Raw genomic sequence first — 25,926 nt, 5'->3', positions numbered from 1 at the left:
ATGTGGGTGGATTAACACTTAAACATACAAATTCAAGTTCAATTCCCAGCTCTGACACTTAAGTTGTCTGATGCTAAACAAGTAACTTAAACTCTGTGAGCCTCAGTTCTATCCATGAAATGGATAAGATAGTGTTTGCTCTACCTCCCTCACAGGTCTTTTGTGAGAAAATGTTATTTGTAAACCTTAAAATCCTTTGTAAATATGAATTATTACAAATCCCACTGGAGTCTAAACTCTGCCAAATGAGACCTCCCCCTCTCATAATGCCAATACACTACTTTAATCCACCTCTTATAATAGCAGTTCCTCCAAACTCTCCAACTGACATCACACAGAATCAGATCATTTAGAATTAGAAGGGACCTCAGCAGATATTTAATCCACCCCATACATGAAAGGAATCCCTATGATAATATACCTGACAAATGGTCATCCAGCTTTGACTTAAAATTCCAAGAAGGAGAAAAAGCCATGAGCCCTCAAGGCAGTCCATTCCACTTCTACTCATTACAAAGGTTTTCCTGACATACAGCTGAATTCACTTCTGCAACATCTGCCCACTGCTCTTGGTTTGCCCTCCTGGGCCAAACAGGACAAGTCTGCTCCTTCTTCCATATGAGCCCTTCAAATAACTTGAAGACAACTACCATGTACTCATGAGTTTTCTCTCATCCAGGTAAAATATCCCATTTCCTTCAGCCGATCCTCATATCACAAGAACTCAAGGCCCTTCACTATCTCAGTTGCCCTTTTCTGGACATTCTTCAGCTTATTTTGTTGTTCAGTCATTTTCAGTTGTGTCTGACTCTTTCTGACTCCATTTGGGCTTTTCTTGGCAAAGATACAGGAGTGATTTGCCATTTCCTTCTCCAGCTCATTTTACAGATGAGAAAACAGAGGCAAACAGGCTTAAGTGACCTGCCCAGGGCCACACAGCTAGTAAGTGTCTGAAGCCAGATTTTAACTCAAGAAGATGAGTCTTCCTGACTCCAGGCCTGGTGCTCTATCCATTATACCACCTAGCTGCCCTTCAGCTTATTAATATCCTTCTTAAACTGTGTTTGCCTAAACTGAACACAACACTCCAAATGTGGTCTAAGGCAGAGCTTACCTTCCACCTGCTCTATGCTCTAGTCAAACTTGATTACTGTCTCTAAAATGTACAGTGCCTTTCCTGTTCCTCCAACCCCATCACTGTTTACTTTCTTCTCTGTGCCTGAAATATTCTTTCTCCTTTTCTTTGGCTATGGAATTCCTACCTATCCCTTAAAGTCCAACTCAAAGGCTACTTCTCCATGAAATATTCCCTGATATCCCTGGTAATGGTTACTTTCTCCCAGAGACTTCATAGACTTTGTTCATATTTTCCAATGCACTTTTTTAAAATAGAAAGAGCACATTTTATTGGTGTTTTGTTTTTATATTACAAACATGTACAGATTTCCCCTGGTCTCTACAGATGTCTCTTATAATAAAGTAAAATGAATAAGTAAAACTAATACTACAATGGCTTCATCTGAGAGTGCCTGCAACATTCTACATCTGTAGCACCTCTCAACTCTATTTGAGAAAATTACAGAAATCTGTTTTCTCTCTTCCAAACCCATTGCTCCATTGAAAAAAAAAGAAAAACAAATTCCTTCTAACAAATAGGCATGTCAAGCAAAACATTTCTTCAATGGTTGTATATTTCTTCAGCAGTTGTATTTCTCTTTCTTTCTCTCTCTCTCTCTCTCTCTCTCTCTCTCTCTCTGTCTCTTATTCTATATCCTGAATCCATCCATCACCTTCTGTCATGGATGGCATGTTTTATTATCAGTTCTCTTATTTTTATGATTCTGCATCACAATTTTCTATGCATGTCACATCTCTTTGCTAGACTGTAAACTCCATGAGGTCAGGGATCATAGCTTATAAAAACGATGCATCTCCTTCAGTGTGTTGCTTGGTGCCCTGAACACAGCATTGTAGGCACTCAATAAGAGACTGTTGATAAGACTCAATTTGTTCTGTACAACATTCCATCACAGAAGCTAGTACAAGCGTCATGATTCTCATTTCATTGAGGATTAAATGAATATAGAGGTGAAGTCATTTACCCAAGGTTACATGGCTAGTGAAAGGCAGAGCCAGGACTTATCACCTGGGTATCTTCACACAAGAATCAAACTGAACCATGAGACAGATTATTCAGAGGTAAACTATTGGGCCTTACTGAGCAAGAAGAAAATGGCTCTTTTTGTGCCATCTGTGTACCATACCCACTTCTTCCTCACTTGTCCTCTCCCTATCACTGCCCTTCCCCCTTTTATAACTTTATCTATAATTGCTTGACCCTGCTCCTGATCCCTACTCATATGGTTTGAGGGTTTTAGACAGCCTATGAGTAGCCAGGCTCTTTGAAATGGCTGCTGAAAAGGTGGGCCCAAACCAAAGGAAAATGATCTGCCTGTAGACGAACTGTACTGCCAGTTTAAGCCTCTCTGTCTCTGTGGGTGGGTACCCATCAGTCTGGGGCTTTCCTTGGACAGAGGCTGGACTGCTCTGGGGAAGGCTGAGGTACTTCTATGGACTGGGAGTTGCCCATCAAGAGAACACTTGGACTCTCTAGGAACAGAGGTTGAGCTGATTTAGGGAAGGGGTATGCTTTTATTGACCTCATTCCTCTCCAGGTTGATCTCCTGACTCTGGACTTTTTCTACCATACCACAGAAACCTCTCCACCTTGGAAGTCACTTCTCACACTGAAGTACTCACCAGTCTTGCAACTTTTCCCTCTGATTGGCTGGTTCCTCCCAGAACCTCCATTTTAAGGAGAATGCTCAAGCTAATAATGTCTTTATTAGGCTACACTCTTGACTTGGGAGTTTCTCTGTCATGCCCCTCACATGGACACCTCTCTTCCCCAACCTACCCACTTTCCAGCTTTCTTTTATGGGTTGTCTTCCCCCATTAGACTATAACCTGTTAGAGGGCAGGAATTTTCTTTCTTCTTGCATTTGTATCCCCAGCACTTAGCACAGTGCCTGTCACATAGAAAGTGCTTAATAAATGCTTGTTGACTTGACTCGTACAAACTGAGCAGAGAGACGGTCGCAATGGGGGCATCAGGAAGTTTGGTTCTGTGGTATTAGGCTTTTTTGAGAAGGGGTTATTGCTTTTCTTGATAGGGGCACTGCCCAGAATGACAAGGCATTTCAACTCCTCCCTGACACCTTCAGAACTCCGATGACAAATCACTTACTTCAATTGACTATGCATTCCTGAGACAGAACAAGGACCTCAATGCACCAAATCCCTGCCTGATGTCTATCTTCCAGGGGCAACTTTAAAAAAAGAGAGGGCAACTTATCCCCCTAAAATCCTCCACCCTGTGACCCTCTCTCCCATTCTGTCCCCCAACTTTCCACCAAACCCCAAAGGAGTACAGCCTGGGTCAGACCATGATGTGTGGGGTCTGAGGTCTCCAGAACATTGAGAGAAGAGTCATGCCATGTAAGCACCCAAGGCAATGCCTCAGGTGCCCTGCCTTAGTTATGGATCTACTTGTAGAGAAATATAAAGCCTTGGATATGGTCTTTCCAGACATCATGAAGGTCTTGGTGTTGATAAAATGACAATGTGGTGAAGTTGAAAGGGGAAAGGCTTTGAAATCAGAAGGTCTAGTTCTGAATCCTAGCATTGCTATTCATTAATTATGTAACCTAAGAGAAGCCACGTGACCTTTTGGGATTTCAGTCTCCTCATCAGTAAGATGAAAGGGTTTGACAAAATGATCTCCTCTGAGCTGATTCTTTCATTCTGAAACATGGACCTATGGCCCTGCAGAGAAGCACAGACAACAGGCAGGTCCCCCCCCACAGGGCACTTAGTACAGGTCTGTATCTGTCCAAGTGCTAGTGCCAATGTTGGTAAGGATCTCTAGTAGTGATCTGTATACACTGAGGCTGCTGCCTAAATTGTCAGGTGATGGAACTACAATCACCAGAAGTTAGGGGGCAGAATCTGAAGTGACCACATCTGTGACAGAGGAATAGCTCTCCAAAGATAAGATGAAGATGGTCGGCAGGTGTATAAGATGGTATCTTTAGAGGGTAAAAAGACAATCCCACAGAGTGGGGCTAAAGGAAAGCCTGCCTATACACTAAAATAGAAGACAAAGCTCTGGAAGTCACAGAAGACCCCAAACTGAATATATCAGGGCTGCTAATAAAAAAAAATCAGGGTTGCACTAACAGGAGTATGAGAGAAGAGTATCATATTTCTGTAAAACCTTTTAGCCAACGTAGTCCAGTGGAGAGGGCAGTAGAGGAGACTTAGGTTTGTTGTAACTAGCTGTGTGACTTTAGGCAAGTCAGTTCCCCTTACTGTGCCTCAATTTCTTTATCTATAAATGGAGAGGACTGAACCAGAGGTTCCTTCTTGTTTCAACGTTCTTTGGTTCTAGGATTCAACCTGACATCAGTCATGCCCTAGCTAGAGTTCTGTGTGCACATCTGTTGACAGTATAGGAGGGAGACTAGGAAGTATCCAGGGAAAAGCAACAGAAAGAAAGAGAGGAGAAGAAATATAGGAAAGGGCTCACTCAATGTTGAGAAGGCTCAGTTCAGAAGAACCAGGGAGCTTCTGACCAGATGAGGAGGATTATTATGAGGAGGAGGATGATATCTTGCTTTCTCCTTCATAAAAGTCTTAACAAGATGAAATGGGCTTACCTTGCCTGAAAATAAAGGGATTAAATGAGATGCAAGGCAGAAATTCCTGACAGCTTGCTAAAGAGGAAGTCAAAAAGTCTTCTGTTCCTTTGGAGCTTTTAGCCTTTTACTGTGGAGATTGAGTTGGGCTGCAGTGGGCAGCATGTGTTGGATGTGGTTTAAATACTGCAAATTTCAGGTGGAAATGAACCAGCCTCCAATTTCTTTCAGTTCCAGGATTCTCTGGCCAGTGGTTATATTCCTCATGGCCAGTGGTTATATTCTGCGTGCCTTGATAGGATTCTAGGGTTATTCCTGTCTTATGAGGGAAGTGAATGATTTTCAAATCCCCACTGAGATGACAAAGTTCCTGCATGTTCTGTTTCCTAGAGGCCCCTTGTTGGGAAGTACACATTGCTCATGCCTTCCACTTTGATGTTGAGGGACCAGCCTGGATTTCAGTGACTGGGTCTTGAGTATAGAGAACATCAAGACAAGTAGACATCCATCCACACTAACCTAGGAGGTCTCAAAGCTTCTTCCATAGCTTTGAAAACTTGCTTCCTGATCTCCCATTGTGCCCACCATGTTGTTATCTCTCACTCCTCATCAGTAGATCAGGAACCTGAGATTCTGTTGACATTTCTTCACTTACGAAACAGGTGGTATAGTGCCAAGCGAGCAGGACTTGGAGTCAAGAAGACATGAGTTCAAATCCAGACTCAGGCACTTACTGGCTGTGTGGCCCTGTGGCCCACTTAACCTTTGTCTGCCTCCATTTTTTCATTTGTAAGATGGAGATGATGATAGCATCTACCTTCCAGGGCTGTTGCAAGCATAAAATGAGATTAATTTTTGTAACACACTTGGCAAAATTTAAAGTGCTATATAAATGCTAGCTATTATAATTATTATCATTATTAGTGTGACAGTGGATTTATTTTACTCTAATAAGGACTCATAAGGGATAGAGTGCTAACCTTGGAATTAGGAAGATACGAATTCAAATCTCACCTTTGATACTTTATAGCTGTGTGACCCTGGATATATCATTTCACCTTTCTGAGTCTCAGGTTCCCCATCTGTAAAAAGGGGCTAATAATACCTGTAGTACCTACCTCATAAGTGTGTTAAGAGGCTCAAATGGCAGAGTATATGTGAAATGCTTTGCAAACCTTAAGTGCCAGACAAATGTTAATTATAACTATTATTATCGATGTTATTACAGCTAAAAGGTGTTTTTGCAAAGAAAACAAGGCAAAATAACTATCCCTCAGTGAATAACTCACTTTGGAAACACAAGCATATTTAATTATATTGTCAGGCTTAATGAACATGTCATTTGGTATTTTAACCTTCCCTAATAAAGATAGCAGCCTTTCTTTAAAGAAACCAAACATTCTGCCAAGAAAATATGGTCAAAACAATCTAATAGGCTGAGTATTGACATTCCAGCTGTAACTGACAAATATAATGATGCTTATGTTTACAATCATAGTGATCGATGATGACGATGGTGATGATGATGACAGATTTGGGGACTTTCTCCATCTGTCCAACTTATCTCTTAGTATTAAGACTGCATTGCACTTGCATCTGAATTCAAACTTGATAAAAGCTCAGAGGGCTTTGGGCAGTAGAGTCAGATGATGGTGTTAAAGCCCATTCTGAGAAAGACAAGATTATACATTTAAGCATAATTTTGGGTTTAGGTTTCTAAAGGATGAGAAACAGTGCCAGGTAGTTGTTCCAAGCCGGCCCATGTTAATTTTTAGAGCAAGGTCTTGGCAGTAGAACAAAAGAAAAAGAAAATATCATCCTTGCTATGGGAGATTGAAGTAGTTCAGCTAACTGGCCTTAACTCTACCATGGTCTGGCTGATGACAAGAGGTTGAGGACAGGGGCTTCGTTCTTTAAAGAAGGAGAGGAGATAAGACCGACCACACTGCTCCTCTGCTCTCCCTCCTTTCAGGCCACTGCCATTCTCTCCCTTACCCTAATCTCATTTATCCTGAAACAGGTTTCCACTTAGTAATACTCCTGGATACACAATGCACTGATGGTAAGGGTTTCCCATAGTGCTAGCTGAGGCATTTAGGTAGGGCAGCTGGGAGAGGGTGAGGCTGTTCAGTTGCTTTTTAGGGAAGCAGCAGAAGCATTAGACCAGTCACACAGAACCAGAGGCTGACTACCAAAGCATTAAAAGCTGAGGGCCAATAGATGGGAGGTCAGGAGTCAACATTAGGATCAACAAAATTTGAGTAGAAGCCAGAGTCAGGTGGAAGGGCCAGATAACTAGGAGAATGAGGCAGGCCTGGAGTTTAGCAGAGACTCCAAGATAATTTCCTTAGTTTCCTCGTGGTCTCTAGGGGCTTTTATGCTTAGGTAAATGAGGCCAGTTATACCTAACTACCTCCCTTGAATTTGCGGCAGCTGGGCTGCAACATACCACCGGCAGCATTACTATGCCTTGAAGTGGTAGTGCACACAGAATCTCACTTAGGGAACTATGGCAACACAGAGAAGTTTGGGGTTGACATTAGAATCAGGGACTTCTGTCTCATGAACTCTTAGATTTAGAGCTAGACAAGATGTTAGAAGTCATCAAGGCTAGACTCCTCATCATTGTACAAATGAGGAATCCCAAACTCATAGAGGTTAAATGACTTGCCCAAGGTCAAGTTTTGGGTAGTAAGAAGCAGACCTGGGATTTGAACCCAGATCCTCTAACTATAAGCCTAGTGTTCTCTTCACTATATCACATCACCATTTACAAAAACAGAATGGGGGTGGCTTCTGATTCTCATCCCTCCTTTATAATAAAGTACAAGACCACCCTTCCTCCCAACACCATCCCAGCCTACCCCCCAATGTAGACACTCCAAATCTGAACACAACAGCTGCTGAGGAAGCAGGAAACTGATGTCAGCAGGAGGTCTGTGGGTGTGTACATCACCTGCGCTCCCATGAGACACCCGGTTGTAGGCAGTCTGAGTGATGTTCAATGACAGGCACTCTGCAGGCGGCTGTTGTGTTCCCCACACTTGATGTCACTGTCACCTGCACTGGCAGGCAGCTGTTCTCACCCCTGCCCCAAATCCTTCTTTCAAGAACTGTATTACAGAATGACAGAATTTCAGAAGTCATTCAATTTAACTCATGCCTAAACAGAAAGCTCCGCTATGCATTTCCCCTTAAGAAGCTGTCACCTAGCCTCTACCCAAAGATCTCTAGGGATAGGAAATTCACTACCCCTAGAGGTTGCCAGTTCCACTTTTGGACAGCTCTAATTGTGAAGAAGTTTTCTTTAAGTTGAGATGAAATCTGCTTCTCCGAAACTTCTGCCCACTGCTCCATCTGCTCCAAGCAGGAATCCCTCTTCTCACATGATGGTCTTTCTCATTCTTGCAAACTGCTTTCAGACTTTTCCCTGTCTTCTCCAGGTTAAACAACTCCATTTCCTCCAGCTGATCTTCTTAAGACATCATCTCAAGTCTTCTCATCACCCTGGTAACCCTTCTCTGGTCTGTCAACATCCTTCTGGGTTCAAATCTTGGGTCTGCTTCTTACCATCCAAAACTTGACCTTGGGCAAGTCACTTAACTTCTATTAGTTTGGGATTCTTCATCTGTAAACATGTGACACTTAGAAATGAACACACTCCTCTGCATGTGGTGTAACCAGAGTGGCGTACAGGGGGATGACCATTTCCTTATTTCTGGACACCATACTGTCATTACTGCATCTTAAGATCACATCAGCCTTTTTGGGGGGTCTATTTTGTCACACAGATTCACACTGAGCTGGCAATCCTCTAAAACCTCTGATTGCTTTTTCACACAAACTTGTCTCACCAGCCTACCTACCCTATTTTGTACTTATAAAGGCTGATTTTGTAAAACTAGTGTATAATTTTACTTTTATTCCTATGACGTTTGGTCTTGTTAAATTTTGCTCATTGTTCTACAGCGTTAAGACCATTTTGAACTTGATCCTTTGACATGTTAGCTATTTCTCCCAGCTTTATGTCATCTGTAGATCTGGTAAGGGTGCCAATTTATATCTTTATCCAGGCCATTGATAAAAATGTCAAACAGCACAAGGTCAAGGACAGATCTCTTGGAAACTCCAGTAGGGAGCTTCTCTGGGTTGAAATAAATTCATTAATGATTACTCTTTGGGTCCAGTGTTGAATCCCCTGAATTCTGTTATTATCTGTCCCACATTTTCCCATCTTTTCCTTATGCACATCAACAGAGATTTTGTTAATTCCTTTGCTGAAATCTAGGCATTCTATATGTATGGCATTCCTTGATCCAAGGCATGGGAGTAACCCAGTCAACTCTGAAATCAACATTCTTCTACACTTCCAAATACATAGTGATACAACTAAGCAAATGTATATAATTTTACAAAATTCTCACAGGTTTCTGCTTGTTTTTGATGCTTTCAAACACCTTCCCCAACCTAAAGGCAATAAAGAAAAAAAATCAAGCCTCCTTGTTAGAGGAAAGAACTGGTCCCTAGGGAGCTTCAAGAAGGCATTAGGGACCTGGGACTGACCAGAAGTCCATCCCCTAATCCTTGGGTGAGAAATCAAACTGATCTAGGTGAAAGTGCTTTCATGATTCTCCTTAGCACAGAGAGTGATCCAATTGGAATGCGTCTTTTTCCATACAAAGAATATCTAAATATCATCAGTGATTCCTTTCACACTTTTACCACAGGAAACCTGAAATTTCCCCAAAGGATCTTTGACAATGCATTAGGGTAATCCAAAGAGAGTCCTTAACTCACCCTTCACTAGTACAAGCGGTTAACTTAAAATAAAAACAAACTCAGAAAACCCTCAAGATGATGCAGGGCTCTCAAAATGGGACTGAGTGTTTGGGGTTGAACATCTAGGATTTCTAGGCCGGCAGGAAAACCTTATCCTATGGACCTAAAATCCATAAGGATCTCAAATGAGCCGTCTGAATCCATGTCACAATGAGGAAAGCAGTCCAAGGCTGCTTACAAGTAAAAATTTTAAGAATCAAACTGAACATCTGAACTATCATAGCGTACTCTAGGCAAATTGTTAAACACCAGTATTTTGGGATATAAAAATTCATATGGCTCATAACTTCAATATGCCTCAGGGTATAGTAACAGAACAGATATGAATACTTAAACATTCAAATAAGTGAAGGTTATCACTAAGAAACTGGTCTGATTTATAAGGAAAACATGTTGAAAAATGAATTCCCCCAATACAGTCCAAAACAAAAGTAGAGAAATACTAATTTTTCTCTAGTGGACCTAGGGTATCCAAGAAGGACAGTCCTGAATGGAGAATCTCTCCAGTACATCCTTGTAAATTTGAAGGACCCAAAAGTTATCCTGGACAAAGCCCACACAGTATAACACCCCCTCTAGGGCTCATTCCCTAATTCTCACTTGCACTGGTGGGTCAGGTCCTTAGAGGGAAGCTAACTACTTCTCCCCTCAGGATTCTAGGGATAATGCTGAATAAAGGCCTAGAGTTTCTAATAAGAGTTCTAGCGGCTCCTCTCTAGTGTTTCCCATTGACTAGCCACTGGAGTTAATTAGCTTTTAGAATGGGTATTTTCAAAGTAGGTATAGCAAGGACAGTTGTTACAGACACATCTCACCATTCTAGGGGCTCATTCTCCCCTGGAATCTACAGAGTCCCCAGTGAGAGGAGGCTCAAGTTTAGAAAGCACATAGGGTCAGAGGGTAAGCTCACAGCTCTTTGTTACTGGACATCCTTTTCCCCCTTTGAGGAGTCCTCATAAAGTTTCCCTTGGGTGTAATCCTCTGTTGAGCAATGAGGGTCAATGTGATCCCAGAGTCCTTAAGTTGCCATTTCTTTGTCATTCACTGTGGCTTTAGTGACACTGCTACCAGTGCTAATGGAAACTACACATCTCCTGAAATTCCTAAGTCTCCACTGAGATGATGATGATGGATTGTAGGGGGAAGAGAAAGAAACTCAGCCTTCCTTTCCTCCAATAACAACAAGGCTGGTTCCTTCCAATCAAAGGCAAACCCTTTTATAGGCAAGTTCTGGATTTAACCACCATTCTACTTGCTGTTGGAAGGAATGATTCCAAACTGGCTCACCATGTTATATACACATAGGCCTAGAGGTGTTTTTGATTCATTTAGCAAATCACAAGATATCATCTGTCATTATCCAGCGATTAAAGCTTCACTGTATTCAAATTGATTTAGATTTAGTTTGTGCCTTTGATTGTCTGAGCCTTTGGTGTTTATGTTAATTAGGGTGGGTGTAGAAATCCTCATCTTTTCACTATGACACCATCATCGACAGCCTACAGTTTGAAGACTTCACTCTCTTCCATTTTTTGAAAATCAGGAAAATATTTGCCCATTTCCAATCCTATTTTCTAAGATTTTTCCAAGATCATCAATAATGGTTCGACAATCGCATCAGAGAATTCTTTTAATATCCTGGATGTAAGTTATCCAGTCCCAAGTGGTCCAGTCTCATTTAGGGCAACAGAGGACCTTCTTGCGATATCTTCATTTACCTTGGGTTCTAATTCTCAAATCATTTTTGTTCTATCCTTACTGGTTTTGGGTAGAGAAAACAGAAAAGGGAAAGGAATGAAATAGTTCTACCTTTTTGCACTCACGTCAGCTATTACTTCTTAGATGGTATTCTTGTTTATAACATAGCTAAAAGAATAACACCCAAACAAAATGATATTTTGGTTGTCCTTAGCAAACATCGCTCATCTCTGATCACTCTGAGGTTTGGTGCTCCTCACACTAACATTACAGGCATCTGCCACTCCTTTGTCCATTCTTATCTACAGGCCCTTGCTTCCATCATCTTTACAAGTCTCTTAAAAATGTATCAGTGAATACCCCGTGCATCTGATATAGATGATTCCCCTCACCCCCCCCCCCCCACTTTTTTTTTTTTTTTTTTTACTGAATCACAATTCTTCAGCTTTGCATCAGATAGATATCCAGGAGCTGAACTAAGTCTTGGGAATACAAATACAAACAAAAAAGAAGAAACTTACAGCCTCATGGGGAAAGATACATAAGAGGAAGCTGAAAAGCAGGGTTAGGGGAGGGGGAGGGACGGTGGAAAAATATGAAGTTAGAGGCAGAGCCCGGAGACAAGAGAGCATGGCTGGCCTGGGCATTTTCTCAAGTGGAAGTACTAGGCAGAAACTCACCAATAGGCGGAAGGGGCCAGCTGCAGAGGCAAAAGTCCAGAGAGTCAGAGTAGAACTGGAGAGAAGGGAGCTACTGAAGTGAACTTCACCAGAATTTTGTTTCTGAAAATATTTTGTTATTGCTGTTCCTTGTTTTTGAAGAGGATCAATGACAGGACCAATATTTTGATTTTTGAGTAAATTGGATTTTAGTGGGGCAGAGTTGCACAAAGTCACCAGTCTCTCTCTCTCTTCCAGAGTCATCAAAGTTCAGTGGCAAGACAAAAGTCCGATTGACTGGTGATGGCCCTGGATGCAGCGGATGACTTCAGCCTCTTTGATGTCTGACCAAGCTCTAAGCACACCCCAGCGCCTGCTTCGGCCACCTTCGTGGTCTTTAAAACAAATTGTTCTCATCCATACCCATGCTTCAAGGTGAAGTCTTTACATGCTTGGGTAGACATGTCCTTAACTCACTGACAGGTTTGAAGCCTGTCAGTTACCCTCAAACTGCTTTAGCCTGCCTACTAAGTTGTTTTTTTTTTTTTTTTACCAGGGTATGTCTCCGGCTTCTTGGAGCCATAAGTGAGATCTGGATAATAGATGGATACTGAGCAGCCCTGAAAAGGGTTTGGGAAGCCCTCACATCAGAGATGCTAGTCTTCTCTGAACACCCCATACACCTCTACTATTAATTAATCTGAGAGACATGGCAGTGCCAATAGAGACTAGACACATTCCTTTCTTCTCTTCAGCTAGGATATGAGGAAGGAAGGAAGGAGGCAGGGATAGAAAGAAGGAAGGAAGGAAGGAGGGAGGGAAAGAAGAAAGGAAGGAAGGAGGGAGGGAGGGAAGGAAGGAAGGAAGGAGAAGAGAAGGGAGGAAAGAAGGAAGGAGAAGAGAAGGAAGAAAGGAAAGGAGGAAGGAAACAAAGATTTATCAAGCACCTGTGCTAAGTGCTTTACAAAATACTATCTCATTTGATTCTTACATTGACCCTGGAACTTAGGTATTATTATTGTCCCCATGTTACAGCGAATTTAGGATTATGAATCATTTGCCTTATTTAGATTCCCCGCACCCCACTGCATTGCCCAACTCCATCCTACAGGCCACAATTTTTGTATGTTTTACCATAATTCCTAACAAGAAGTCATGGGCATATATGGAATTATCATTATTTTCTTTCAGATGCCCCTAATATGCAAGCATGGTTATCTGAAGTTTTATCCTTCTTCTTTTCCTCTCCCAATGTTCTTCTTCTGCTTCTACCTTCAAATTTATGGATTTATACTGTGCTAAGTATCTTTCTGAGTTATAGTGCTTACTATATCATTGCACTTGGAATGTTATGTTCTTTCATTCACAGTTAATTTTTTTCCCACAGAAAGAATTTTTTTTTTTTACCAGAGATAAGTATTTTAAATTAAGTGATCGAACTCTGTTAGATAAAGCGCCCTTTACCAACCAGCAGATAAGAGAAGAGGTATTTGTTTCCCCTCTCTTCTGGGGACTTCCAGAACCTGTAAAAATTTTCAATAACCCACAATGGATCAATAGGCCTACATGTGCCAGGCACTGTGCTAGGTACTAAGGATAAAAAGACAAAAATGAACAGTGCATGTCTCCAAAGAACTTAGAGTCTTCAGGTGAAACAATATGTATGTTTACACCTGCACAAAAAACCCCCAAGACATGCAGAAACAAGTCAGTTTTGCGAGGAAGGCACTAACAGGTGTGGGGATTAGAAAAGCATATGAACATTTTACTCATCCTGGAATGGCTTCCTTATCAGGAATTTTAGGGCACAGGAGTCTGCCTATTTTTTTTCCTGAATGTTTTGAAATTCACCATTCCCCAAAATATGGTACACTTTAAGCCATACCCAGCTTTCCTCTCTTTATCCATTACAAATTATAAAATGGATTGGTCACTTTCTCCAAAGTTTCTAATCTTTTCTCCCTTGTAAGCATTTTTTCTTTTGTAAGGGTAGGTTTAAACCACCCCACCCAGTCCACTTTAGCCTTAAGTAGGTGAGAACACTTTTTAATCAATCAATTATAGGTGTTAGGCTAAGTGTGAAAAAGTGTTTGAAAGCTATTAGTTGAAGTGTAACTGAGACCAGAAAGGAAGTCAGTTCCAAGTGCCTGAAGGATTTATTTCATCACACCTTTGAGTATTGTATTAAAACATCAAATTGTTGAAATCGGGCAGTTCCAGAAATTAGAAAGAACATAGAATTCTAGCTAAACCTCCTGAGAAGGAATTATGAAAGCAGGTGGTGGGGAAGAGGAGAAGCTTTGGCTTTGGCCTTGGATCTCCTTTCCCCCTTCCCTTTGGCTGGAGAGTCCAGAGGATGCTGGACTTCCCATCAACATGCTGGCAGTGTCCCCAGATCAGCTGATGGCAGTGTCTGCATTTGGTGCCAGTGACAGGCTGAACATAGGTTCATGGCTCCATCAGGAGCCCAGCAAAGAAATCACGATATGACTCAGGAAAATTTCTTGGGCATCCCAAGAATGGAAGAAAAGAATCTCCTATAACTTATGCCTTTTGTCACATGTAATTTCTACGTTTGAGCCCACTTTCCCTGGATTCTGTATTCCTTGTGGGAGTGTGTACCACCTATTCTTGTTATATCTCCTTAGTAATATCTCTTTCTAAAAGCTATTAAGACTAGCTGACTAATTGATTCCCAAATGCTAAATACCCTGGTTTTGTGTGTGTGTTTGTGTGTGTGTGTGTGTGTGTGTGTGTGTGTGTGTGTGTGTATTACTCCCAACTCCTCATGAGAACCTCTGAAACTCTGAGTGGGACATGTAGCCTTTCTCTGGGACCTGAAACTCATCTATGAGAGAAGTCAGGATCAGAATTCTCACAGTTTTTAAGGACTATATACTTTTTGCTTAGAATCAAGCCCAGAACATGACTTCCTTTACCTTTTGAAAAATAAAATGCCCCAAAATTATAAAAGTTGTGTGTAGCTTTTGACCCAGAAATTCTAATACAAAATATTTATGCCTAGGATTTTGCGAAGTAGAAGAAAAATTATCTATGCCAAAATATACATAATACCACTATTTGTAACAGCAAAAAACTGGAAGCAAACTATGTGCCCACTGTTTGATAAAAAGATGATAAACTATGGCATATGATGCATTGGAATGTTGTTATATTATTATTATTATGTAATATTATTATACAACAATGAATATGAAGAATTCAAAGAAATTTGGGAAGATTTCTATGAAGTGATGTAGAGAAAGCAGAACCAAAAGAACGGCATGAACACTGACTATACCTACATTAAATAAAATTGACATTAAAATGCAACAACAAATCTCTGGTAAAACACAAGAAAGATTATTACAGCTAAAGCCTTTGTTTCTTTTAGCGGATAGAGACTGGGCTTTTTAATTTTGATAATATTGAGAATTTTGAGATTAGGAAACTCTCTCTCTCTCAATGCAGGCTGACATTTTCTCTTCAGCTTCTAGATTCAGAGTTACATAGAGCACTGACTGAGAAGTTAAGTAACTTGCCCAAGGTCACATAGTCAGCAGATGTCAGAGGCAGAACTTGAACCCAGGTCTTTCTAGCACTGAAGCTAGCTCTCTAGCCACTATGTCAAGCTGCCTTCTTTTAATAATTGGCAAATTACAGAAGTATATGGTTCCGTGTACAATTAATGATAATCACTCTTTTTGTTGTTTTAACTGTTTTTTGGAACTACCCTTTTTATTTGTGTGTGTCTATTACATTTGTATCAACAGATTAAAGAATTAAATAGTCACTAAAATAAGTCAAGGATCCATCAGTTTCCCTGCTTTTGTCAGAGGTAGAGATTCAGTAGTCCAAATAATTGAAGTCCTTCATCACTGGACAGCTAGGTGGTGCAATAGATGGAGGTCAGGACTCAGAGTCAGGAAGACTTGAGTTTGAATTCCACATTAGATATTTCCTTAGCTGTGTGACACTGAGCATATCCCTTAAGCTATCTGTCGTTCAAGTTTCCTAATCTGTAAAATCAGGATAATAGTATTTACATCTCAAGGTTCTTGCGAAGATTGAATGAGTTAACATATATAAAGTGCTCTGTAAGTCTTACAGAGTATTATATAAATGCTAGCTATTCTTATTTATTACTATATCATGTTTCTATGCCTGGTTTATGTTGTTTCTTTGTTTCTATACCCAACTGACTAGGTGGTCTAGAGCAGCGGCAAACTCCAATAGAAACAGGGCCACCAAACCATACACAAGGATCTCTGTGGGTACAAACTGACTTAGAAAACCACACATATTAACATTATCTATGTTTTATTGTATTTTTATTTATTGTGTTAAATATTTCCAAATTTTTACATTTTAATCTGGTACAGGCCACACTAGGGAGTAATGGTGTCTATATGCTGCCTTTGGGCCACATGTCTGATATCTCTGGGCTAGAGCATACTGTCATCAGAATATTCCTTCTGTTTCTCCTTCCATGAATCTTCAAGTCAAAAATCTCACCATATTTTCTCCTACCAGTTCACAGACTTTCTCATGGCAGGATATTTTTTAATATGTAATGCTATTTCACTGTCCCTTTTATCTAATCAGTACCTTCTAAAGAAGGTATACCTTCCAGGTAGGAGCTATATCCCATAAGTCTCAGTCATATCCATAAAGACAATTTTACCTTCTTTCCCTGAGAGCTTGTTCACCTTTTAAATTTATTACTCATATGCAATCTATTTGTATATTGATATCTGAGGCCAAAAGTTTTATTATTGTTCCTCTTATTGGTACTGTCTCCTGTGAATTATTGATCTTTTTCATGGATATGCTTTCCCTTGTGTTATACCTACGACCCTCTATGGTTTCTGGCTTGGTGGATTTATGTTGATAGTTTTTCTTCCTCCTTCTTTTTCAGTTTAAAATTCTCTTGATTAGATACATAAATCTCTGGCCAAATATGTCTATATTTTACAATATCTTTTTTGATACACTTTATTCTGATGCAACAACTAACCCAACAAACACCCAGATACTACCCCCTCCCAAGTACATTCTCTAAAACAGTTTAGCAAAACCCTCTAATAGAATAATTTCCATGGACAATATATGCCGATTTTCTACTTTTACATTTTGCCATTTGTTAACAGAAAGGAAGAACAGACCAAGCAAAAAGTGCCTAACAATGAAAGATATGGGCTGCCTTGGAGGTTTAGTGTTTCACCCTCCTTGGGGGTCTTTGAGAATTAATTCATACAACTAGTTAATTATCACCATGTCAGATATAATCTACTCTTGGCCAAAACCCTTTAATTTCTGTATCTCAAGCTGTGGTCCTGAAAATCCAAATACTGTTTTTAGACCTCCATCTTCTTAACTTGTTGCTCATTTCCTATACTGGAAGAAGGCTAAGGGCCCAGGGATCATAGCATTTGAGGGCTCTGTTTCTTTATCCTTGGGGATAGTCATCCCTTTTCTGCCTCCCACATAGGGTTGGTGTGATGATGAAATAAGAGGATGAATGGCAAAGAGAGGTATAAATAGTAAGGAACCAGAAAAAAATGACTCACTTGGCACTTGTCTGGTTTTATTAGTTAACTCTTGAGGTATATGAATCTGTCTCCAGTATGGGATAGGAAACTGGAGGACAGGTACTGACTCTGCTTCCTATTTCTCTTGAAATCATTCAGTATCTATCTCTATGCTAGGCACACAGTAGGTGCTCACTAAACACTCATTGATTAGTTGATTCCTTGGCCCTACTACAGAATATTTAACTCATCAGGGTCAGGGAATCAATTCTCCTCTCCCCAAGGGCAGGAACTGGCTTATTTTCCTCTTTGTATCTTCACTGTCTAACCCAGTACTTTATTTATAACTGAGTTAAGAGGAGAGGTGATTTTGTCCATGTGGGTGATTACTGGTGTGGGAAAGATGTAGAAACTCCCTTCATGATCCAGACTGCAAGATAACTTAGTTGACATGCCCTAAAGAGTTCCTTGAGATGTTTGAAGGGTAAATAATGCCCCCTCTCCTCCTCCCAGGGTCACACAGCTAATAAATGCCAGGGAAGGGAACTGAACCTTCAGGGTTTTCTTGAACCCACGGCCAGCATTCTATCTACCAAGCCACACTGCCTTGTCTATGTGCTTGCATACAGCAGGTGCTTAATAAATATTTGTCAAATGGAGGTGGATAGCATTTTTTTTTCATCATGGGTCCTTTGGAATTATCTTGGATCATTGTTTTGATCAGAGTAACTAAGTCTTTCACAATTGATCATTGTTACAATATTGTTCTTACTATGTACAAGTTCTCCTGGTTCTGTTCACTTCACTTTGCATTGATTCATTTAAGTCTTTCCAGGTTTTTCTGAAACCATCTTGTTCATCATTTCTTATAGCACAATAGTATTACATTGCAGTCATATACTACAACTTGTCCAACCATTCCCCAACCGATGAGCATTCCCTTAATTTTCTATTCTTTGCCACCACAAAAAGAGCTGTTATAAATATTTTTGTACCTATAGGTCCTTTTCCCTTTTCTTGGATCTCTTTGGGTTACAAACCTAGTAGTGGTATTGCTGGGTCAGAGGGTAGGCACAGTTTTATAGCCCTTTGGGCACAATTCCAAATTGTTCTCCAGAATGGTTGGATCAGTTCACAACTCCACCAACAGTGCATTAGTATACCTTTTTTCCCATATCCCCTCCAGCATTTATCTTTTTAGTTCTCTGTTATGTTAGCTAATCTGATGGATTTGAGGTGGTACCTCGGAGTCGTTTTAATTTCTCTAATCAACCATGATTTAGAGCATTTTTATATGACTATAGTTTTGATTTCTTCTTTTAAAAACTGCCTCTTCTTATCATTTGACCATTTATCAACTATGGAGTGGCTCTTATTTTTATTAATTTGGCTCAGGTCCCCATATATTTGAGAAATAAGGTTTTTATTGGAGAAATTTGCAGTAAAAAAAATTTTCCCTCAGTTTCCTGTTCTCCTAATTTTGGTTGCATTAGTTTCGTTTGTACAAAAGCTTTTTAATTTCATGTAATTAAAATTATCTATTTTACTTTCCATAATCACCTCTATCTCTTGTTGGTTATAAAATCCTCCATTATCCATAGATCTGTAGGTACATTTTTACATGCTCCTCTAATTTACTTATGATATCGCCCCTAATATCTAAATCATTTATCCATTTTGACCTCATCTTGGTATATGGTGTGAGATATTGCTCTATGCATAGTTTCTGACAAAATGATTTCCAGTTTTCCACGCAGTTTTTGCCAAATGAATTTTTACCCCAAAAGCTTGAGTTTTGGGGTTTTTATCAAACATTAGATTACTATGGTCATTTACTATTATGTACTGTGTACCTAATGTATTTCACTGATCTACCACTTTATTTCCTAGCCAGTATCACATTATTTTGATTATTACCACTTTGTACTACTTTGAAATCTGGAACTGCTAGTCTGCCTTCTTTAACTTTTTTTTTTTTTCATTGAGTCCCTTGATATTCTTGACCTTTTGTTTTCTCAGATGAATTTTATTATTGTTTTTTTCTAGCTTTATACAATATATGCCTGATATGGCATGGTTTAGCACTTTTGTGATATTGATAAGAGGTGGTTTAGAGACCCATGGTTGTTCAGGTATGTGAATCTATGAGATCGGATTCTTCACCCATTCTTACCTCCTGGTAGTCCTTCCAGAGAAGAGAGGCTCCCAGATATCTCTCAGAGCATTTTTTTGATACTCAGTTGCTCTTCATAATGCAAATTAAAATAACTCGGAGGTACCACCTCGCACAAATCAGATCGGCTAATATGACAGAAAAGGAAATTACAAATGCTGGGGGGGGGATGATGGAAAAATAGGTACACTAAGGCATTTTTGGTGGAGCTGTGAAGTGATCCAACCATTCTGGAGAATAATTTTATACTATAACCAAAGGGCTATAAAACTGTGCATACCCTCTTTGACCCAGTGCTTCAACAATTCGGCTAGCAGCTGCTGTGGGGGTGAAAAATCAACATGAGCCCAACAAAAAGAACGCTGTAAATGCCCAGGTTCTTTTGATCTGCTTTACTGAGGAAAGCAATGTTAAGGGGTTAACAATCTTACTTTAATCCAACATACAAATATTCACTTAGCTCAGAGGGAAAAGCTTCGGAGCAGATATAAACAGAGCAAATAAACACAAATCAACAGATAGATCTCTGACTGACAAAATCACAATATACAGTTACCAGAGAAGCATCAACATCTGGGTTTTTTTCAAAGCCGGGAGCTCATAACAACGGCTTGCCTAGAGTCGCACGCCACTCCTGCTGTGGCTCAGAGCTCCAAAAGCCAACCTCTGGGTTTATATATCTTGTTCAGGGTCAAAGGTGAGTGGCACATGCAACTCACCCATGTGACCTAAAATCATCACAAAAATGCCACTTAAACCCACGTGGTCTAAAGCCTCTGATGTCACAAACATATCACTTAAACCCATGTAAACCAGGCTTTCCCCTTGAGGCAAGGAGGTCATCAAGGACTCCTAATTTAATCAAGGAAACAAAGGCCAAACTCTTCAAGGCACTTGGTTGAATAAGTGCTAAGAACCCATCTTGATTCCCAATACACCCAGCAATACTGCTACTAGGTCTGTACTCCAAAGAAATCAAAGAAAATATGGGAACCCATATATATAAAAATTTTTATAGCAGCTTTTTTTTGTAGTGGCAAAGAATTGGAAATTGAAAGGATGCCTACTAACTGAGGGAAGGCTCTACAAGTTGTGGTATATTACTGTGATGAATGCTATTGTGCTATAAGAAATGCCAAGGAGGAGGGTTCTAGAAAAAAAAAAGACTTAAATGAACTGATGCAAAGTGAAGTGAGCAGAACCAGGAGAACATTGTACACAGTAAGAGCAATACTGTAACGACAATCAACTGTGAAAGACTTAGCCACTCTGATCAAGTCAATGACCCAAGACAATTTGAAGGGACTCAGGATGAAACATGCTATATATCTCTAGAGAAAGAACTGATGAACACTGACTACCGATTGAAACATATTTTTCACTTTATTTTTCTTGCTTTTCTTTTGCAACATGGCTAATATAGAAATATGTTTTATCTGACTTCATGTGTATAATGAGTTTCATATTTCTTGCTTTCTCAATGGGTGGGGGCAAAGCTGGAGGAAGGAAGAGAATAAAGAATTCAAAATTTTTAAAAAATGAGTATTTTTAAAGAAAAAATTCAATCGCTCCTCAGGGCTGAGATGAGGGATAGAATAGCTGCTGCTGGGGGGAGGGGTTTGGAAGGCTTGGCTGCAGTCTGAAGCATCCCAATTTGAAGGAAAGTAAGTGGCCTGTGGTAGCAGGGATAGAGAGGACTAAAAGATTCAGGGTAGAGGAAACAGGAGAGGAGACTTTGGGTGAGAACAAGTACCACTTAGGTCCAACAGATTCCTTATTTTCAACATCATTGCTTGGCTTCTCGAAAGTTCAGATATACGTCACAGAAAATTTATGGTATATATACCTAAATGTATTCAATGGTGCCTATGTGTATACTTGCCAGTGTGACTGAACATCTATGTATATGTATGTATCTATGAATGTCCCCGGATGAACATGTATGGAATGGGCCTGGGTGAATGCATGTGTGTGTGTCAGAGCATGAGTGTGCTCAGGGATGTGTATGTGTTGGTGCACACAGGTACATATGTATATGTATGTGCTTCCTTCAGTCCCCTGACCACAGGCTTGGGTTCCTGCCCCCAGGTGGTGTCCAGTGGGTTGTGCTGGAATCAAACTATGTGTGGCAGCCACGTTATGGGCACAGAGTGTGTGGGAGCTGTGTTAGTCATCCAGAGCAGACCTGCCTAGCACGTGGCCTTCCTCTCCCATGGGGCAGGCAGGCATAGAGAACGATTACTCACGAGCTGTATTTTTACACCATCATTATATAACTGTCAGTTTCACTCCCCGTGGGGGCCCTCACACTCCAACCCACCCTCCCTGCACATACCTCAGGGCCTCCTCCTGCTCCCAGGGAGACAAAGCTGAGGGTAGAGGGGCCACTTTCCTTTTCTTTATCCCCTCCCCAGGACACACATACATACACTTACATGTATACATACACTTATACATGCACATACACAAACAGCTGTGTTTACATAGACTCTTGTTTACATATCTATGTTTATGCTCGTGCATGTCCACGTCCATGCATGTTTACATGGAAGTGGTAGAGCTGGGGTTAAAACTCAGGTGTACTGATTAGTACTCTCTCTACTATGCTTTCCTGCTCAAGTCCATAAGAATGATCCAAATAAGGATGAGGGAAAAGCTTCAGGAGTTTTTAAAAACAAAGACAGACACAAATCTTGGCATCAATGGTCCTGGTTACTGGAGGAATTAGCGGTTCCACAGATGAAAAAGCTGCCCTTTTGACTGGATCTGCTGCAGACTGAATGCGAGGCATTTTATTTCTAAGCTGACCTTCTAACCCAGTGGAAAACCTGGATATAGAATGGAGGAGGGGACTCACCAGATAGCCACTCACTGCAGCACATGTCCAGGGACCCTCCAGTGGCATCACCAGAAGTGTGATGATCCTTCTCCTGCAGCGTGAAGGAAAGGAGAGATTGCTGCTGAAGAGCAATGAAAGGAAAATGTGGAACAATGAATACCTACCATGATTCTTTGACTCAATGTCCCTTCATATATAATTCCTCAATGTAAAAGGAAAATGAGGGAAGGAGAGGGATGGAAAAAGAGCAGCCAAACTAGGAACCAATCTACAATCTGTCCCAAAGACTTCTCCAGGTGTGTCAGGGAAGAATTCCATAACATTCAAAGCATGGGGGTCCTAGGCAGTCATGGCCCCTTCTCAAGGGAGCTAAGCACTGTGGTTCAGTTTTCAGGGAAGGTTCCCATCCTTTTGTTTGTTAATAGGACACTACCTCATGGAAGTGAAGATTGGATTCCAAATTATTCTCTAACAAGAGCTGGAGTAATAGCTGTGTGTGTGTGTGTGTGTGTGTGTGTGTGTGTGTGTGTGTGTGTGTGTAAAATAGAAGTACAGTTTTCCAGCCCACGAAACCACCTTGTAAAATAGATTCGGCTATAATTTTAGTCAGAATCACAGCATCTTCAGAGATGGAAGGGCTTTCAGAGAGTATACCAACATGTACCTGAAAAGAAATCACCTCTACAATAAATTGGGCAAGAGGTTTTCTGAGACCTTCTATTTAAAGACCCATCCAGTGTTGGAGTCCTGACTCTGGAGGCATCCAGTTCCATTTCTGAGTGGTTCTAATGAGGAAGACATTTTCCCTTACATTAAACCCAAACCTGCATCTCTATAACCCATCTCTTTGCTCCTCTGTTCTCTGTGATCAAACAGAACCAGTGTGATGGATGACAACTCTGAAGATATCTGAAGACTCCATCACAGATTTAGAGCTGAAAGAGACTTGAGAGGGTATCTAGTCCACATCCCTCATTTTATAGTTGAAGAATCTGAGGGACAGAGAAATGAAGTTACTCGCCCAGAATCACACAGTACATAATAAGGAGCAGGACCAGAACTCAGATTCTATGGCTCCAAAGCCACTGTTGCTTCCATTGTACTATGCTGTCTCTCTCATTTCCTTCTCCCAAACCTTCTGTACTCCGGGTTAAGCAGCCCCAGTTATTTGAAATGATCTATACATGGCACTGAGAAGAACACTGGATTTGGAGTCTGAGAGGTCAGACCTAAGGCAAGTCACCTAATCTCTCTAGAACTCAGTTTCCTCATCTGCAAAATAAGGGGGTTAGGCTAGATGATCCCTAAGGTCCCTTAGAAATCTATATCTCCAAGTCTATGATTCTATAAATGTTCTATTCTCCCCCATTTTTACTAGGTGCCATTCGTTTTCCCCCCTCGTCAGTGACGAGTTTAAAATAAAAAAGAAACCATGGGAACAAAAGGAGAAATATGAACACATCTGTCATTTGGTTAGCCTTATTTTAACCTGACTTTTGCCAAGCTAGGCCTGAATGCAGACTAAGTAAACATACCACTGGGATGAGAAAAATCAAAAGGAAAAGAAGGGTTGATTTGATGGACAAGAACTACGACAGATACACTGGCATAGATCCTCCCTGGGCTTGCAAATTCTGTCCATCATCTGCTCAAAACCATCATGCCAGGAATCCAATGGTTCGCCACTCAGACCCAACGGATCTCAAGCACCAGATCTTTGATGACAGCAAACAATGAAACTACTATATTGGAATAGCAGAAGCAGGACAAATCCAAAGGAATGGCCCTCTGGCACCGCAAATTCAGCCTATCCTAGTGAAATTGACCCTTTTTATATCTCCCCTCTCTGCTGGACTTGTGATTTCAGTGACATAGAACACCCAATGACATAAGGAGCTGTCCTATTTCTGTTGAGGCTACCATCACTCTCCCAATCCTTCAAGTTTATAACCTCAGAATCATCCTTCTCTCTTCCCTCTCCTTTACCCCTCCTCCAAGACCATTAGGTTGAAAAGTCTTGCCAATTCTATGACCACAACAACTTTCACATTTGTACCTTTCTCTCCACTCACTTGACCACGACTCTAATTCAGACTCTATCCTCTCTTACGTGGACTATTGCACTAGTCTTCTATTTGGTCTCTTTGCTTTTGGTCTCTCCCTTCTCCAATCCATCTTCCCAACATACACGAAGACAATTTTCCCAAGGTACAGATCTGATTATGTCATTTCCCTGATCAAAAGCTTTTAGTAGCCCCCTGTGGCCTTTAGGATGAAAGACAAACTAAGCCTGATGTTCAAGGGGCTACATAACTTGTCTCTGACCTATTTTCCAGCCCAATTTAACATTATTTCCTTTCCTAAACTGAATGGTCCAGTCAAACTGGGCTACAAACTCAACATTCCATCTCCTGCTCCTATGCCTTTGCATATAGGCTGTGCTCTCTTTCTATCCTCATTTCCATATTTTGGATACCATATTTTTCTTCAAGATTCAGCTCAGATGTAGCTTTAAATGTGAAGGCTTCCTTGATTCCTCTCCCTCCCCAATAGTTAATATTCTCTCCTTATATTACTTTCTTTTTATTCATCTGTGTACATGTTGTATCTGCTCACTAGAACATGAGCAACTTGAGGGCATGGACTGCATTGTTTTTGGCTTTCTTTCTCCTGGCATGGTACTTTGTATATAATAGCTTAATAAATGTTTTCTGAATTGAACCAAGAGTATCCTGACAGCAAAAAGTCTGAACTAATGACTTAAATTCCTACCAGCTTCTAATTGTTTACATCCCCCATGAACTTTACTCCCATCCTCCTTATTCTCCTCTACTGAAATCAAGACTACTCAATGTGATCTTCCTTAGCTCTCTTGTAAACTCTTCATTGAGCCAAATTGTTCTGATCTTTGAGGTGAAGGGAATGCTCAGTGTTCTATTTACATGTTTTGTTGAGTTTGAATGGCCATCAGGATATCCATATGGTCATTTCCTATAAGAAAACCTATCTCTTGCACACACACACTCATACTTAAAACTGGAAAGGACCTCAGACCTCTAACCTCTACCTCTACATTTTATGGATAAGGAAACAGAGGCCCAAAAAACGTTAAGTGATTTTGCCCAACGTTACACAGGCAGCAAGCAGCAGAGCCAGGATATGAATTCAGGTCCTCTGACTCCAGAACCAGTGTGCTTTCTCAATTATATCAAACTATGATTTGTTTTTCAGAGCTTGAATTGTCACTTCTACTGGGACAACTCTAAATGGACAGCATTCTAATGGATGACCTTAAACAGAAACAATAACTTCATTAGATAACAAGAAATGTTATCAAAAGGTGAAAGATTGAAAAAAGAAGAAAAATATAAGGTATCTCCTATAAGAAACAAATGATTTGGAAAAGAGTTCAATGCAAGATAATTGAAGAATCATCAGTTAACTACCTATGAGAAAAGAAAAATCCATATTTCAATATTTTTTCCAATGA

At 40.5% G+C, this 25,926-nt stretch overlaps 1 protein-coding gene across 1 annotated transcript in view; it reads right to left on the bottom strand.

Moving 5' to 3' along the window:
* The window catches only part of PTPN5 (protein tyrosine phosphatase non-receptor type 5), a 118,069-nt gene that overhangs the window by 55,893 nt on the left and 36,250 nt on the right, over nt 1-25,926 (bottom strand). Inside the window, exon 3 of the mRNA XM_036763589.1 lies at nt 22,455-22,527. Coding sequence (XP_036619484.1) covers nt 22,455-22,527 — 73 coding nt within the window. The remainder of the gene's footprint in view (nt 1-22,454; nt 22,528-25,926) is intronic.

Source organism: Trichosurus vulpecula, chromosome 6 (genome assembly GCF_011100635.1).
Source record: "Trichosurus vulpecula isolate mTriVul1 chromosome 6, mTriVul1.pri, whole genome shotgun sequence".
Lineage (NCBI taxonomy): Eukaryota > Metazoa > Chordata > Mammalia > Diprotodontia > Phalangeridae > Trichosurus > Trichosurus vulpecula.
Note: the sequence above shows the minus strand (reverse complement) of the source record. Positions and strands in the feature narration are given on the sequence as shown.